The 19,236-nt window shown below is 38.3% G+C and overlaps 1 protein-coding gene across 1 annotated transcript in view; it reads left to right on the forward strand.

Moving 5' to 3' along the window:
* The first annotated feature begins 275 nt into the window (after positions 1-275).
* The window catches only part of C10H2orf73 (chromosome 10 C2orf73 homolog), a 71,415-nt gene continuing 52,454 nt past the window's right edge, over positions 276-19,236 (forward strand). The window contains exon 1 of the mRNA XM_028891547.2: positions 276-384. Within this exon, the coding sequence (XP_028747380.2) occupies positions 362-384 (23 nt within the window). The 5' untranslated portion in view covers positions 276-361. The remainder of the gene's footprint in view (positions 385-19,236) is intronic.

Raw genomic sequence — 19,236 nt, forward strand, 5'->3', positions numbered from 1 at the left:
GTGGCTCTCCGACTGGCTAAGTTCAAACTGATTGCCCAACCTGAGGCCAGAGATGGGAACAAGAAGTGGCTAAGTTCAAACTGATTGTCCAACCTGAGGCCAGAGATAGGAACAACACATTTGCTGGCTCTTACCCTCCCTCTGGCTTGGGGCCAGCCACGCCCGACTGCGAACGCCCAACAAAGCTCCCTTACTGCGCCTGCGCTCAGGTCCCAGCCTCCTGCAGCTTTTCCCCAAGGCTTCAGTCGCTTAGCAACACTGGAGTCACAATGGCCGCGCTCTGGAGCCCCTCTCAGAGCAATGGTTGGTCAGTGTTCTCTCCTAACGTTCCTGGCTGCCGCGTGCGAGGCCAGAGGGGGCCATGGACGGAGAGGAGAAGCAGCAGTAAGTGCTAGGGTTCGACTTTCTGTTTCCCCTTCTGAAAACCATTTCCCTTCTGCAAAATGTGAAGCGAGACCCAAGGAGTGGCTCAGCACCTATGATCCAGGACACTTCATCCAATAGGTTCCCTCGCTGCTTTCCAAGGGTTGAGTGATCACAGTATTCTTTTTTAAATGCACCGTTTACTGAGCACATACTGTGTGCCAGGGACTTTATGCGCTCCTGGTCTAGGATTCTTGAGGCCATCTTGAAACTTGAAATAATCACTCTTTACACCCCACATTTAACACATAGGCAAAATCCGTGGGGTTTAGTTATGAAATTATCCAGACTCTACTGCTGTTCATCACTTCATCTTGTCCTCACCCAGAGTCAGGTACCTCATAGTACAGAAGTCAGCTTTTCATAGATATGGGCATCACTTTGCTTCCCTAATCTCTCTGTAGCCTTCTTAATATGGCCTCTTAAGAAAATGTTTTGCACAGGGCGCTGTGTGCCACCTTTGTAAGGACTGCCTCCTCTTTGCTTGCCGCACCTACTGCCTTCCTCTGGCAGGACTGCTCCTGCATGCAGCTCATTCGCAAGTTATCTCTAGTGATCCTCAGAGTGACACCAGGACAAGCATCAGCATCACCTAAGAATGTGTGGAAATGAAAACTCTGAGTCTCCTCACACCAAACACACTGAGTTGGGAACTCTGGGACCCCAACAATCTGCTGTTTAACAAGGCCTTCAGGTGGTGACCTGTACCTTGGAGGCAGTATAGCCAGTAGAGGTGATGTGGTGCCAAGCATACCTGTTTCCAAAGTGGTATTTTTGTTGTTAGAATAGTGGCTCTTATTGTGGGCCAACTAGAGAACTAGTTGAAATAAGTCCCTAGGAACAAGCCTCCGGATTACTAGGGTGAATTACACCTACAGATTCGTATGTTTAACAAGGTCACCACTAATGCCAGGGCTGTTTACTTTGGAGACCATGCTTTATGTCCTAAGGATTGATACATTTCTAATACAGAGCTCCCAGTTACAGTTAGCTCTGCTGGAATGTTCTTTCCTCAAATATCCACTCAGTTGTGCCCATCCCTCCCTTTCTTTTTCAATTACCACCTGCATAATACAGCCCCCACCCTTCCTAAATATGCACTCTCTCCTCCCACATACATGCATGCCTTTTCCTCCCTGGGTATTGTCTTTACCATGTAATCTAGCATATTATATAAGTATGCCCCTGTTTTATTTCTCATCTGCCTTCACCAGAATGTAAGCCCTGTGAAAACAGGAATTTCATCTGTTTTGTTCCTGTTATATCCTTGGTGCCTCAAGCAGCACCAGGTATGTAAATACCTGCTGAATGATTTAGCATTATTCTTCCTCTCAAATCCTTACAATAGCTATTGTTCTTTCATATAAATAAAGGAATGGAACCTTAGATATTAAATGGCAGAGTTGGGATTCCAATCCAAGCCTAACTGCTTCAGAGCCTATTAGGGTTTTTGGTTATTTGGTTTGGTTTGGTTTGGTTTTTCGCTATTGTTTGCATTGCTGATATAGAACCCAGGATCTCAGGCACGTTAGTCTTTTATTTGTATTTTCCTTGTACAAAGATGTTACTACAGAATCATGTATTTCACATTTGTTATCTCTAGCCATTCATACCATGCAATGAAGAATTCAGTAAATGCATACACATGTAAGCCAACATCCATAGTTCTTTCCTTCAAGGATATTATTCTAGAACATCTGTGTTGATGGGTTATGACAATGAGAAACAGATGGAGAAAACTGATGCCAAGGAGTTCACAGTGATAAATTCATTAACTGGAAAGTCACAGATTTTAAATAAATGTGCATCTCTAAGAATGTACTAGAAACATCTTAGAAGGGCTAAAGGTGTACAGCTCAAACAAAGCCAGAGTGGAAAACAATACTAGTGCATTTGCCTGAAATATGTAAATGGTGCAACGTAAATCTCAACCTCGCCTGCATGGAACTTACTGATTCATACAGGTATTTCTGGTGCTTACACAAAGCAAAGAACTAGATGTATGCAATTTGAGTTATAGTAAGTACCCTGAAGAGATTTTACAAGCCTAGAGAATCATGAGGAGGGAAATCTAGAAAGTGTCTGGGAAAGTGACTTTTCAGCTGCTCAGGGAACAAGGAAAGAGCACTAGTGTTGGATAAGGAAGAGCATGAGTAGGTGCCCTGAGGAGAAGAGACAACTGAAAACAAGAGACAAAGACACTTGGATGAGATTGAGATTAGGCCACCAGATTCTATTGTAAATGCAATGGAAATCCATTTGAGGCTTTTAATTGAAAAATTATACAATAGAAAGAATGGGCTGGGTTTGATTTGAAATAGGGTAGGGGGTATATTTTAAGACATGTGTATAAGGCAAAGCATAACTACCCATTGTTCACCATAAATCTGGAATCTTTGCTGTTGTTGTTCATTTATCCTGAGTTCCCTCTCTCCTGGAAATCACACTTATTTGCTCCTGCCTAGCTATTGGCCATTCAGCTTTTTATTAAAGCAATCAGAAAGCACCTTGACAAAGACACATCTTCACATTGTACAAAAAGATTATCCCACAACATTTTCCCCTTTTGTCTAAATAAAAAGGAAATACTTTAACACAGTAAAATTATATACAGTTTGAACAATGACCAAGTAAGAATTACATTCACAATGTCTAGTCCATTTGTATTTGGCAAATTCAGAAAAAATATTCTATTATCTATCCTATCTTGGTGAGTCCAAAGTTGTGAACCTAAACCATTTCCTGTCATAACTTGTATTACCAACCTAAAAATATCTTTTTAGACATTAAAACATTTTCTTAGGTAAACAACTTAAGCTTTTATGTCTCTCAAACTTTGTAAACTTTATATCTCTTTTGTAAGTTTTCTTAATTTGATAACAAAGAAGATGCTATAACTATCTAGTTTTCAACCCTCATCAGAGGCTCAAGGAGGATAAAACATTACCTGAGTAAACAGAAAGTACAGAGCAAACAAATTCCAGAACAGTAGAAATGACAGAGCTATCTGGCTGCCTGGACAGTCAACCAAGGGTCCTCTGCAATGATGGGCCATCCATCGTTGGCCTACAGGCCTAGAATATCTGACAGACTTTTCTACGAAGCAAGAATTTTGAAGGACTATCCATTCCTTGGCTTGGAAAAGTTTGGCAGTCACTTTCTTTTGTGTCCTGCTTATCCAATTTGAACAGCATACTGTCAGCAGTTGAGGGAAGGGTAGTTTCTTGCCCCATGGCTAACTTTTGCCACAAAGAAAGTAAACTCCATATGGAGTTTCTTTGATACCCATTATCTTCTCTGAAGTAGATTGGTGCTGCTAGAAGCAGACATGTCTCATTGTCATTTAAAAAAAAAACAACCCTTTATATTATTAAAACATTTTAAATGCCATATTCTGTAGATCTCTGAAGTGTTTGAAGACCATCTGTATATCTAAAAATATGTTTGTTCTCGAAGATATACCTAACAAGTTTGATTATAATAGGTGACTAACTACTTATCTGCATTTTTTATTATCTTGAATTGTTTTTAATAATAACTTTCAAGGAATAGAAAATTAAATTATATTGTTAAATGAGATGCATAGGTACAATACCTAAAGAGTAGAAACATATGTACAGTATATTCTAATAAAAATAACCTCAAATTTGTATCAATATACAAAAAAAAACATACCAATGTAATATTTAAGACTAGTAATTACTTTTTTGGTTTAAAAGTAGATTCAATAATCTACTCTTTTATCCTATCACTTCTGTATCCCCCTTTTTTCTTTTCAAAAATGAGATCCCTTAATATAATCTCCTTTGTTCAGCTTTTTTTCTGACCATTACCAATAACAATTTGTAACCAACCCCTCTAAACAATGACAAATATCCATAACCCATTAAATGACCAAAAACCATCCACCGCACCTCTTGGGAATATGGGCATCATGTTCTTAAAATTACTTCCTGTTGTTTAGAGGGCAGTGGCATCTCTAGGAGATCCTGAGAAAATTGAAATAATGGTCAAGTCTTGGAAGAGCTAGCTATATCATTTGTTGCCCAATCTCTATGTAATGAGAAAGTGCAGGGCTTGTCTCAAGTCATGGCTAAAGTAGTTTGTGAGGCTGGACCATCTCAGCTAGCCACCTTGAAATTGTCCTGAGCAGTTTGCAGTCCAAAGCTGATCTTTGGGTGGTGTTTGTCAGCTTAATGGTGTTATCACAATCCAAGTGGAATTGTTGATATACGGCCCCGTCCTGCTTTTGGAGACTTCAAAGGTTGCTATTAGGAATGAGCATGGTTCACTGCAGAAAACTCAAACATTCTAATGTCACATGCAGCAGATCTTGAAGGTTAAAGGATCACAATTTGTTAAATACAGAAACTTAGTTCCTAGTAATCTGATACTCAAACCCAAAATTATCTACAGAAAGCTAGATTAAGCCTTTTTCTAAAATTAGTACTCTATATGTCCATTAATATCATGACAGGTTTAATATATATATTTATATATTATAAATTTTGAGATAATATTTATACCTTTATAAAAGTGTTAAAGAGTCAAAATAAAACCAAAGAATTATGAGATTAGTGGCAATAGAATAGTCCCTTAATTTTGGTTTTTTTCTGTCTCATATCAGGTAGCCCTTCTGACCTGATACAGAGATTTTGGATTATCCTTTTAACAAGCATGTTTGGGTTTAGAGAAGGAGAGAACCATGCTCTAATTCCAAAGTCAGCTTTAATTTTTAATGAAACTGGGACTACAATTTGCTTTATATGTCTGTAAAAACAAACATTTGGAAATATTTATGAATTTTATCCTGTTGGAAATGTGATATACCAATTTTTCTTGGGACATTTTCTCTGGATGATTCATCCCTTTGCTTTAGATATCTCATTTTTCCAGTGGTCTTCAGATTCCTTAGCCTTCATTCTCCTGGAAAGACAAAAACAAAATCCTGCCCCAACCCTAATTTGGTGCAGTTTCATTTTTAGCAAGTTATATCTGATCAATTGAAAGGCATTTGTTAGTCTTATAAGTTTGTTTAGAATGAATGATCCTACTGCTTGATGAACTATAAACTCTTCTAATCAAGAGGTCTCTCTTGGTCAAACCTAATCTTTATCAATTTTAATGGTATTTGTAGTTTTTCTTCTCCTGTGGAAACAAAAGCAAAACTTCTTCCCCAATATAACACATATCCTAGTTTCCATTCGTGGTCAACACATCTTTAAAGTATACAGACTGATTTAATTCAGTAGTTTTTTCCTATTATCCAATGTCTCCCCACAGCTGTCATTTCTTTCTCATTAGCATTTAGAAAATTTAAAGTTAATAAGGCATCATGTAATCTATCTCTGAGGGTCTTTATTACCCCTTTCTGTTTATTAAGCATATTTTTTAAAGTAAATTAGATCTTTCTATAACTGCTTGCTTTATAGGATTGGTATACTTGTATGGTATACTTGTAATATGCTTTATGTTATAATATACAAAAAAATGGTTTCATTTTACTACAGACATATGCTGTAACATTGTCAGTCTTCTTTGTACAGATATCCCCATAATGACCATAACTTGTAAAAAGTGTGTAATTATAGAATCAGCCTTTGCAGAACTCAAAGCAGTTGCCCATTGAAATCCTGAATAAGTATCTATGCCCATTTAAATCCTGAATAAGTATCTATGATATTGTTAGTAAACTGATTGCAAAAGGTGAGTTTTGCAACTCTGTGGATTTGGTGTCCTGGGTTTTGGTACCAAAAATGTAGGTAAATTGGTTGCAAAAGGTGAGTTTTGCAACTCTGTGGGTTTAGTGTCCTGACTACCTGGGGAGTTAGGCAACACCTTGAGATGCTTAGGACAGCTCTGATGGCTGAACTGCAAGGAGACAGTTCAACCTTGAAGGGTGAGGTATCTTGGACACCTCAAGGTGCTCAGAACAACAGCTCTGCCCTAACGGTGTACTGGAGACCTGGAGCTGTGTAGCACAGCTCTGATGGCTGGAACTGCAAAGAAGCAGCCCAACCCTGGAAGAAAAATTTATTACCTTGTGCTGGAGAGCCTGGTAGACTCATAGGGGACCTTTGATGATTTCTGTTTCTGACTATTTCTTGTAATTTATTCAATTACCTTGTGCTGGAGAGCTTAGTAGACTCATAGGCGACCTTTGATGATTTCTGTTTCTGATTATTTCTTGTAATTGAATAAATAACAAAATTAATTTTGAATCATCTGGAATAAGTTCAGCAGTTTTGATATGTAAAACAACTCTTTCTGCATATTGAGAGTCATCTAGTAATACTGTGAGAATAGCATATAATTCTGACTTTTGAACAGAATCGTAAGGGCTTTGAACCACTTTACTTACATTTTATGACTTATAACCTGCCTTTTTTTTTTTTTGCATCACTGTAGAATGTAGGGGTTTCAGAAATTGGTGTTCCCTGTACAATGTGAGGAAGGATCCAATTAGTTCTCTTTATAAACTGCGGTCTCTTGATTTCAGGATATTTGTTGCTACTCTCTCTCAAAAAATTTCTGCAAGCTCTTTATCAATGTTCATTTTCTGTCCATAATGAGGAAATTTCAGCATTAGTAAATGCTACTACAATTTCTGCTGGGTCTGTTCCTGCTAATTGATGAAGTCTTCATTTTCCTTGCAGAATCAACTCAGAAAACTTTTCTACATAGGTCTTTAATTTTTTTCCCTCTGTTTGTGTGGTAAAAAAAATATCCAGTCTAAGATACTGTCTTCTCTCTGGATAAGAATTCCAGTAGGAGAATGCATAAAAGGTAAAATAACCAGAATATAATCAATCTGTGGACCCAAATGATCCATATGTTCATTCTGTAATTTCTTTTCTACCAAACCCAATTCTCTTTCAGCCTCAGTTAATAGTTTTCTTGGATTATTTAAGTCCTTATCACCTTGTAAAGTTTGAAACAAATTACATAGTTCTTGAATTGTCAATCCAATTGTGGGCCATAGACAGTTAATATCTTCCAGCAAATTGAAAATCATTAAGAGTTCATAATTGATCTCTCCTGATTTGTACTTTCTGTGGTTGAAGTTTTTGTAAACCTATTTTACATCCCAGGTAATTAATAGAATCTCCTCTTTGTATTTCTTCAGGAGCAATTTGTAATCCCAAACAAGGCAAAATTTCCTTTGCTTCTTCAAACATTTTCTCTAAGGTATCTGCATCTGAATCAGTTAGTAAGCTATCATCCATATAATGCTAAACTATAGATTGAGGAAACTGATTACAAATTATTACCAATGGCTGTTGTACAAAATATTGACACAAAGTAGGGCTATATAACATTCCTTGTGGAAGAATTTTCCACTGGTATCTTTTAACAGGCTGGGAATTATAAGTAGGCACTGTGAAGGCAAATTTTTCTCTATGCTGTTCTTGCAAAGGTATAGTAAAAAAAAAAAAGCATTCTTTTAAATCAATCACTATAATAGACCATCCTTTAGGTAATAAAGAAGGCAGGGGAATTCCAGGCTTTAAAGAGCCCATTGGCTCAATCACCTTATTAGGAGCTCTTATATCTGTTACCATTCTCTACTTTCCAGATTTCTTTTTTATTACAAATACAGGAGAATTCCAAGGACTGGTCGAGTCTTCAATATGTTGAGCATATAGCTGCTCCTGTACCAGTTGTTTTAAGGCCAGTAATTTTTCTGATGTCAAAGTCCATTGTTTCACCCAGACAAGTTTGTCCATTGACCATTTTAAAGGAGGGCTGTCAGTACCTTTGAAAGATCAGCAGCTGTTGTGACCTGTTTATATACAACCTGAATGGGTTGGTGACTGTTATTTATAATACCTTTTAATATTTTTCCCAGAAACATACCTTAGTTTGTGGTTTGTTTCTGATATGGGAGGAATGTTAATCTGAGTATTCCATTGCTGTAACAAATTATGTCCCCATAAATTCATTGCTGCATTAGCCACTTATGGCTTTAATTTTACTCTCTGTCCTTGTGGCCCTATGCATTTGACCCATCTTGAGCTTTGTTTTTCCTGATATAAAGTTCCAGTCCCTAAAATCTGAACATTTACCTTTTGAAGAGGCCAATTTGGATGCCAAGATTTTGGTGCAATTATTGTTACATCTGCCTCTGTGTCTTACCAAACCCTCAATTACAATGTCATTTATTCACATTTTTAACTTTGGTCTTTGATCATTTACAGAAGTTTGCCAAAATATTCACTTTATGGTTTTTCCTGAAATCTTCTAAAGCTGTTCTGACATCCAAAGGAGTATGGTTTTTTAATAACAGGCATTAAGTCTTTTAATTGCTCTGTGGAGGAGTTTTCCCAATGCTCACGGGAAATGACTGAACCAAATTTGATATGGGGGCCTGTGAGAGGCCCCCTATGACATTTCCTGATGGCAAAGGGCTACCTTGCTTGTCTCATGTTGATCTACATTCATTAGTCCAGTGTCAGTCTTTGCCACACCTTCTGTATATCACAGAAGGCTGAGGCCTTCTGTTTGGATTTTCTTTAGAAAAAGATATTGTTCTAGGAATGCCCTGCCTACAATTCCTTTTCAGATGATCTGATTTACCACAATTAAAACATCTAACACTTTGATTTTTCTTTAAATTTTAAGAAGTCACTCCTATCTAAGTATCATAAGCGTGAGATCCAAAATCTGTGGTGACATTGTGTTCCCCAAAATATTGTGCACCCTAATAAACTTATCTGGGGTCAGAGAAAAAGAACAGCCACTAGATACAGAGGCCAGAAAATGATGGCACACACACCTTTAATCCTAGCATTCTGAACGCAGAGATCCATTCGGATCTCTGTGAGTTCAAAGCCACACTGGAAAGAGCCAGGCATGGTGATTCACGCCTTTAATCTCAGGAAGTGATGGCAGGAAGCAAAAAAGTATATAAGGTGTGAAAACCAGGAACTAGCCTGGTTAAGCTTTTAGGCTTTTGAGCAGCAGTTCAGCTGAGATCCATTTGGATGAGACTCAAAGGCTTCTAGTCTGAGGAAACAGGATCAGCTGAGGAATTGGCAAGGTGAGGTGGCTGTGGCTTGTTCTGCTTCTCTGATCTTACAGCATTCACCCCGATACCTGCCTTCAGGTTGCTTTTTATTAATAAGACCTTTTAAGATTCATGCTCCAAATATCAGATGTATTTCTAATCCATTCATCTATGGATGCTGGTCTTGCCTTTAAAGGTTTGGTTATCCTTTTATATTCTGAATTGGCATTTTCAAAAGCCAAAGACTCAATTAATATTTATCTAACTTTTGGATCTGACATCATTCTATTTACAGCTGAAGTCAATCTTTGCAAATAAAATCAGTAAAGGCTGCTTTTAGGCCTTGTATAATTTTAGTAAATGGCTCACTCCTCTTTCCTGATTCTTCAACTTTATCCCAAGCATTCAAAACTGCTATACAGCATAGGGATAAGGTGTGATCATCAAATGTAACCTGTCTTTCCACACCATCACAATGGCCCTCACCAAGGATTTGATCTTGGGAAATCTCATAACCTCTAACCCTACCATGCTATTCTATGACCCTAGCTTCATCTCTGCACCAGGTTCTCCACTGTAACTGAGGAAAAGCTTCCAATGCTGCTATAACTAGATCTTTCCAGTCTTGTGGAATAATTCTGTTCCAAGTGGCTTCACAAAGGTGATTGCATACCATATGAAACTATTGCTTCCTTAAATCTCTTCAAATCTAACATTTTATAGGATCCCAGTTAACTTCTGAATAGCCTTGGGGATGCCTATCATCTGGTAGTCGTTCTTGAATAGTAACTGAATAAATTAAGGTTGGGTTTCTAATAACCTTGGACTGCTCCTTTTCAGTTTCATAATGCAACGGTGTATAACTACTGCTATAAGCTCCTCTGTCTCTGTGTGAATATTTTTCTTAGTTACATTAGTCTATCTTTGTAAGGATTTTATCTTATTAGTCAATTTTTTTTTTGTATTTGACACTGATATCAAACAACTATTTTAGGGATAAAACAAGAATTACCAAAATGATAATTGACATTATGTAAATTCAACTAAGTTGATTTTCCCTTCATTTACTTGCTTCATTTTCAAACCATACATTATGGAACTATACAGAGAACTAACCCTGTGCATCATAATATTTCCCATTTTAATGTGGGAGGAAAACTCTTTTTTTAAAACTAATTTCCCCCTTTATGAATTCCCAGTTACCTCATCAGATCTGCTGATGATGACAGTGAAGTGTGCGTCTGGCTATCACTGTGTAGCACAGCTGGGCAGAGAACACAGATGGTGCACAGCCTGGCTGAGGGCAGCTGCTCGATTATAGCTGTGAGCTGTGAGTGTGTGGCAATGGCAACAACAATAGAATCCCAAGCAGGTGCTGCCGTGGCTATCCTAGTGTGGCAGCAGCCCAAGGAGGGGGTCCAAGAAAAGCCTGCAACCCATGGGAGAAGGAGTCAAGGAGCCAGCCATCTGAAAAGTGGACATGGGAATGTGTGGAAGAAACATCTGTGGTGGGAACTCCCTGAAGGCAGAGCCGGCCCATCATGGTAACTCCGGCATTTGGAGCCCTGGCACCTGTGGAGTTTGGGGCCTATGGAGTTTGGGTGGCAGCTAGACACTGTTGTAGAGAGGCTACAACAGAAAAATCCCAGATTTGCTCAGAGGGCTTGGAGCAAAGGAAGAAAAGCCAGCCAACTCTGGCAGCTGCAGTGGCTACAAAGCCAGGAGTGACAGTTCTCTCATGTTTTCACACCTCAAGTTGGATGCCAGGTGATGATGCATTTGTCTAATTATTCTTATCAATAAAAAATCAGGAGTCAGATATCGGGGTAAGATCCTGAATGATCAGAGAAGTGGAGAAGTCACCAGTCGCCATCTCACTCTTCCATTCCTCAATCAAAAGACTTGAGATCATCTTTCAGCCCTGCCTTAACTGCTTCCTGACTCCATACTTCAATCCAAGACCTCTATGGTTAGTTTTGGTCACCTAGTGGCTAAATCTGCCCTCTGACTCTAAGCAAGTTTCATTGTCAGAATATGATCAATATATCACACAACATTAACCAACCCTCCTAAATTATGATAAACATCCATAACCCATCAAATGACTAAAAACCATCCATCCTGCCTCTTGGGAATGTGGGCATCATGTTCTTAAAATACTTCCTGTTGTCTGTGGGCAATGACATTGTTAGGGGATCCTGAGAGAATTAAGATAATGGTCAAGCCCTGAGAAAGCTAGCTGTATCATTTGTTGTTCAGTCTCTGTGTAATGAGAAAGTGCAGGACTTATCTGAAGTCCTGGCTGGAGTAGTCTGTGAGACTGGACTATCTTAGCTAGCTACTTTGAAGTTGTTCTGGATGTAGATTGTTGAGGAAACTGCAAACAGGGGCATTCTGAGAAGCTGTATCATCTGGACTACCTGTGTTCATTGATGTCTGGCTGATTTTAATTTTTCTGAAAATACAAAAACTTTTAAAGGTCACATACATATCTGCATCAACACAGTTATGGAATTGCTTTGTGTATAAATCAGCTAAAGATGTTTTGTTGTTGTTGTTTTATATTTGAGCAGGCAAAAACCATCTGTCAACTTTATAAGTCTGTTTGGACTGCATAACTAAACTGTCTATGTAGCCAATAAGACTTACCATGTCTCATCTAGTTTCAGAGCTGTTTCCATGTAGAGGGATCAACCTATATGTAGCCTGTCTTGTAGGTTTTCATTTTTCTTCTTTTATGTCTGCAACCAAGATCCTCAGAAGTTCTCCCCCAATCAAATCTAATCTTCATTAATTTTGAAGGAATCTATAGATTTTTGTTTCCTGTGGGAATAAAGGCATACCCTCTCCTGCAACTCAACACATTTCCTGACTTCCATTCTGAAGTAAAGACATCCTTAAAATATATAGTTTGGTTTAATTTAGCAGGGTTTTTTTCCCCACAATCTAATATCTTTCAGTAGCTGTCATTTTTGGGGGGTCATTAGCATTTAAAAAGTTCAGTCAACAAAGCACCATACAGGATCCAGACACTGTTTATTTTCAATCTTTACATGGCTTACTTTTTTTTATATTACTTTACTCTTTCTTTAAAGACTTTGATTTTTAAACTGTGTTTTTCTATGACTGTCTGGTCCCCATTTTCTTTTCTTTCTTTAGCATCTAAGCACATTTTTTTTTGTTTTGTTTTTTTTGTTTTTCGAGACAGGGCTTCTCTGTGTAGTTTTGCGCATTTCCTGGAGCTCACTTGGTAGCCCAGGCCAGCCTTGAACTCACAGCGATCCGCCTGGCTCTGCCTCCGGAGTGCTGGGATTAAAGGCGTGTGCCACCACCGCCCGGCCAATCTAAGGACATTTTTAAGCATACTGTACTTGTTTAGAGGGTATTTTTTTCTGTCTGGATCTGACTTTTTTTTGCACCTTTGCAGTGTTTCTCTGACCATATGAGCCAAGTCTTAAAAAGCCATGACAGCTGCCACGAGGCTCTATTTATCTCATGGTGTTAGTGACTGGCTCTGCTCTCTTCAGGTCCTCAGGCAGCAGCAGCAAGAGCAACACCTAACTGTCCCAGCTGTGCCTGTTCCAGCTCTGGTCACCCTGCAGCAAGTGCTTGAATCTAGTACTGAGTAGTGAGTAGTAAGCTGGCTGTTCAAGTGCTCAGCTGCACAGCAGGGCCTCCTAAAGGAGCTGTGCCTCTGTACACAGCAAGCACTGGGTCTACCTGAGGGACCGCAGTCACCAGGAAGCCGAACCTGTCTCCATGTTTGTAAACTTTTCCAGCTTTCTCAGGCCCTATGTGGATTTATGTGCCCCACATTGGGTGCCAACTGTAATTGGTCTTTCTCATTGGACTTCCTTTTGGTACCACCAAACCCAAATAATTACATATAGACTTTTTATTAATTATGAAAGTTTGGCTTTCATAATTTTTACCTTAGGCCTGTTACCAACTAGTTCTTATAATTTAAATTAACCTGTTTCTATTAATCTGCATTATGCCACATGGTTCTTTACCTCTCTTCAATATTGTCAGTCTAACTCCCTCTGTGTCTTGCTGGCATCTCCTGCCATACCTAGATTCATCCTGAGTTCTTCTCTCTCCCTGAAAGTCTCAACCTATTCTCTCCTGCCTAGCTATTGGCCTTTCAGCTCTTTATTAAACTAATCAGAAGGCACCTTAGCTGCCACACCAACTCCAGTGTCGTCCGTGTGACATGAACAATTATGTCAATAATAGCAGATGGGAGATACGTGTCCCACGGGACTAAGCTCCCTGGAGGTCCCTGGCAGAGTGCCCGTGTTATGCCTCCTTCTCGAAGGAGACCTGCTTCACAGATCATGAGCTCTCTGGGCTATGGATTCTGTATAACTGCTTTTCTGATAATGTTCTAATTAATCTATAAAACACAGCTAAAATTAATGAATGCTTGGGTTGTGAACTGTGGAGGAAAGGGGAAGCTGGACATGGACCTTATTTAGATATAGCAGAATGAACTATTCCTTAAAGATCTCAAGCCTCAAGCCGCTAGATAATAGAAAGTATAATAGTTCAGGCACTTCTAGGGAATGAACACTCACCCACTAGGAATCCCAACTAAAGTGATTTATGGCAGAAAACATTATCTCATAGGAGGCAGATAGTGGGCCCCTCTGTTGAGGAAGTTCAGCATGGAAAACTTAAGGACTAGAATAGAACCCTTTCCCCTTACAAGTGTAAAAGTACAAGTGTCCATATTCCAACAGGTAAAAAGGTTTTATATTAGAAGAGATATATGGTAAAGAACTAAAGAAAGACTTAGGGAGGATCTTCAGCATCCAAATTGGCTAAATGGGTCATGAGAACCAGAAAAGTAAAAATGAATAATAAACTAGCGAGCGGCTGAGATAAAGATGAAGGACACAGCTGCAAGAAGCCTACACAAGTCTAGGAACTGTACTAAGTTTAAAAAACACAGACTGCTCTTTGGGTCATAAAGTTCTTGTGAGTAAAGGGATATGTCTAGCGCCGATTAGTAACTGTGTGCTTGATGTTTTTTAAAGATGATGTAATTGAATTATTGCCAAGCTCTTGTTGTTCCTTGTATGACTTGATAGTTTTCTTTTCTGTATATAAACTACTGATTTGCAGAAGTAAAATTGCAGCAGATTCAAACCACTTCTGAGTGTGTTGTCTGTCTGTCAGTCGCCGAATCCTTGCCTTCCTGACTACCCAAGCCCTGATTCTCCTACGGTCATGGTACTCCCAGTGGGCCAGTCCGTGGCACTTAGCAAAGACACATCTTCAGAGTATACAAAAAGATTATCCCACAACAATAATGTTTTTATTCTTTTGAAAATTCCATATAATGTATTTTGATCGTCATCCCCCCTCAATTCCTGCTATACCCACCCTCACATTCCTATCTACTCAACTTCATATTCACTCTATTTCTTTTTCTTCTCTTTTTTTCTTTTTAAAAATTTTATTTATTTATTTATTTATTTATTTATTTATTTATTATGTATACAGTGTTCTGCCTGCACTCCAGAAGAGGATACCAGATCCCATTACAGATGGTTATGAGCCACCATTTCATTGCTGGGAATTGAACTCAGTACCTCTGGAAGAGCAGCCAGTGCTCTTAACCTCTGAGCCATCTCTCTAGCCCCTTTTCTTCTCTTTTTTTATCCTATTGAATCCCATTCCTGTTACCCAAATACTCTTGAATGTGGGGACTGCCCTGAAGCCTACTCATCTTACCAGAATCACACCATTAAAACTAAACTAGACTACAATCCTGACTGTTCAATCCTAGCTGCTATCATATACCAAAGCTCCTTAGGTAGAGGTTAGATTTTGTGCCCATATACCCTTGTCCATGGTGATATTTGCCTGGATTGAGTTTGCACTGGTCTTATGTATGCTGTCACAATCACTGTGAGTTCATATGTGCAACTCCCCTGTTATGGCTAGAAAATACTGTTTTCTTGTAGTCATCCAACATTTCTGGCTGTTAATAATCTTTCAACTCCCTGTGAAAACCCTTGAGCCTTGAATGGATCTGGTATAGATGCCAATTTAGTGTTAAGTATTTTGAAGTTTCTTATTCTCTGTATATTGACCAATTGTGAGTCTTTGTTTTAATTGCCAATTATTGCAGGAAATAGCTTCTCTGATAAGAGATGCCCAGATCTACAGGTATAGCAACTAATTAGAAATCATTTTAAATTATGTCCATTTAGCAGAATAATAGATTCTACCAGGGCCTATGATTTATTTAGTCACATGTTATTGACTCCATTAAAGGTGCCAGGTATGGGTTCTTGGAGTGGACATTAAATCCAGTCAGAAAGTGGTCAGTTACTCCTTATATTAGTTACTTTTCTATTGTTATGACAAAACTCAAAGGCAATTTATACAAGAAAGCATTCAATCAGGCTTACAGTTTCAGAGTGTTAGAGTCATTGGTGGCCCAGCAAAGGTAGGGCAGCAGGAATGGCTGCAAGTTCATACCTTGCCCCACAAGTAGAAGGCAGAACAAAAGCACATTGGGAACGGAACAAGTCTTTCAAAGCCTCTTAGCCTGCCCCCAATAACATACCTTCTCCAACAACACTATACCTACTAATCCTTTCTAAACAGTTCCAACCAACTGGAGCCTATTGGAGCCATCTGCATTCCAACTACCACACTCCTATAATATTTATGCCCTTGAGCCTGTAGGTATACCTTGACAAGACAGTCATTATTATAGCTCACAGAATTGGGAGTGGAGTAATATTGATAGTTACTTTTCTCCTCTAGTTTTGTACATAGCACCTTCCTGCACTATAAAAGCTAGCCAGTAGAGATAAAGCTTCCAAGTCAATATGAACTTAATTCTTCTGTTTTGTGACTCAAATATATGGTGTCTTGAGCAATATGGTCTTATCATCAAGCTCTCGTGGGTAAAAAGAGTAATGGCAATAACCTGCAATGTTTGGGGGTCTATGCAATCCCACTGGCCAAAAACATAAATAAAGAAGAGATAATCCATTACTGGTACTGGGATTTTCTTTGCTAGCATGTAGTATTGGGTTATTGCTTTACCATGAACACTCTGGGTAGTGTACTGGTTTGTTTTATCATGAACACTCTGGGTAGTGTACTGGTTTGTTTTGCCAACTTGACACCAACAGATTCACAAAGGAAGAGATACCTTAACTGAAGAACTGCCTCCATCAATGTGGGCATTTCTATTGGGCATTTTCTTGATTAATGGTTGCTGTAGGAGGGCTCAGCTCACTGTGGGTGGAGCAGCTGGTCCTGGTTGTATAAGTAATCAGACTGAGCAAACTATGGAAAGCAAGCCAGTAAACAGTTCCTCCATAGTCTCTGCTTCACTTCCTGCCTCCAGTTTCCAGTTTGAGCTACTACTACTATCTTGGCCTCTTCCAATGATGGACTATGATGTGTAAGCTGAAATAAACCCTTTCCTCCCCAAGTTGGTTTTGGTCAAAATGTCATATTACAGCAATAGAAAAGCAAACTAATATAAGTAGGTGATAATATGGCTTTTCTAAAGAGCCTTTAGCCTTAGTGGTCTCTCCTCATAGTCCCACCTCTACTCTACCCTCCTATCACCCACCCCATTTAACCCTTCCTGTTTTACTATTCTTTCTCACCTTATTTCACTGTATTCTGTCTTCTCCCTGCCCCCAAGAGAAACATTTCTCCCTGCCCCATGGACCCCTTACTGGTTTCTTAACCTCAAAGAGTATTCCAAATAAAACATACATATCTGAAGATTCAAAGTCAACATCCACGTATGAGAGACAATATGCCATGCTTCTCTTTCTGAGTCTGAGTTACCCAACACAGAATGATTGTCTCTAATTACATATATTTACTTGCAGATTTTATTTTTTCTTAACAGCTGAATAATATTCCACTGTGTAAATTTTCAATTATCCATTTATCAGTTGACGGATATCTAAGCTATTTCCATTTCCTGGCTATTATGAATAGAGCAGCACTAAACATGAGTTAGCAGGTCACTCTATATGATATTAGCAGGGTACTTTGTATGATATATGCCCAAGAGTGTAGCGCTAAATTGTGTAGTAGGTCTACTTCTCAGTTTTTGAGGAAACTCTACAGTGATTTCCAGAGTGGTTTACTAGTTCCCACTCCCACCAGCAGTTAATTAAGTGTTCCCCTCTCTCTACATCTACAACAGCTCTTCTGTCTTTTTTTTTTTAAATATTAGCTCTTTTGTCATTTTATTTTTATTCTGACTAGGATAAGATGATATCTCAAAGTAGATTTAATTTTCTAGGGATGTTGAACTATTTTTGAAATGTTTCTCAGTCATTTGTATTTCATCTTTTGAGAACTGTAAAATCATGTCCTTTTTTTTTTTTTAATTGGGATGTTTGCTTTCTTCATGTTTAGCTCTTTTAGTTTTCTGTATCTTCTAGATACTAATTCTTTGTCAGATATGTAGCTGGTAAAGACTTTTCCTCCATTCTGTAAGCTGCTTCTTCACTTGAATGATGGTGTCCTTTGCTGTATAAAAGTACTTTTTTTCATGTCCTGTATGTCTAGCCCCCCTCCTGTTCAGAAAGTCCTTTCTTGTGCCAGTAAGTTCAAACTTATTGCCCACTTTCACTTCTATCAGATTTAGGATCTTATGTTAATATACTTGATTCATTTGGACTTGAGTTTTGTGTAGGTTTAGAGATAAGGATCTAGTTAGCTTCTATATGCTACTATCCAATTTTACCAGCACAATTTTTTGATGGTGATATCTTTTCTTCAGTATGTAACTTTGGCCTCTTGGTCAAAAATCAAGTGGCCGTATATTGGACTTATTGTGTGGACTTATATTGGGGTCCTCCATTCTATTTCACTGATCATGTCTGGTTTTAAAACAGTGATATTCTGTTTTTATTAATATAGCTCTGTAGTATAGCTTAAAATTAGGGATGGTGATATCCTCAACAGTTCTTTTATTATTTAAAATTGTTTTTATTGTCCTGGTTTGTGTGTGCATGTATTTCCATATAAATTTTAAGATTATTTATTCAATTTCTCTGAAAAATTGTGTTGGAATTTTGATGGAGATTTCATTTAATTTGTAAATTGTCTTTTGTAGGGTGGCAATTTTCACTCTATTAATCCTGCCAATCCATGAACATGGGAGCTCTTTCCATCTTCTTCAGTTTATTTCTTCAATATCTTACAGTTTTTATTATATAAGTCTTTTACTTCCTTAGTTAGATTTATTTATATGTTATTCTATACAACACACACACACACACACACACACACAAACACAAATACACACACTGTAGGTGAATTGGATTGCTTCCAAGATTTCTTTCTCAATACATACTAAGAAAGAAATACTTAGTACAGACTGAAATTTCTGTTTGTATATAGGAAGGCTACTGATTTGTGTGTGTTAATTTTATATGTGTCCATCAGCTTTAGAAGTTTTCTAGAGGAGTCCTTAGTGTCTTTCCTTATAGAGTCATATCTGCAAATAAGGATAGTTTGACTTCTTTTATATCATCCCTTTTATTTTCTTCACATATATTATTGGTCTAGTCAAAACTTTGAGGCCTATGTTTAACAGGGATGGGGAGAGTGGTCAACCTTGTCATGTTCTTGATTTTAGTAGAAATCTTTGTGTTTGTCTCTAACTTGACGTTGGGTGGGCTTGTTATATATTTGTAACATGAATTTCTAAATTGTCTAATTAATTAAAAAAAAACAGAGCCAGATGTTGGGGTGAAAGCTGAAAGATCAGAAAAACAGAACAATCCACCCATGTTCTTATCTGT

The sequence above is a fragment of the Peromyscus leucopus genome, chromosome 10 (genome assembly GCF_004664715.2).
Source record: "Peromyscus leucopus breed LL Stock chromosome 10, UCI_PerLeu_2.1, whole genome shotgun sequence".
In the NCBI taxonomy this organism is placed as follows: Eukaryota; Metazoa; Chordata; class Mammalia; order Rodentia; family Cricetidae; genus Peromyscus; species Peromyscus leucopus.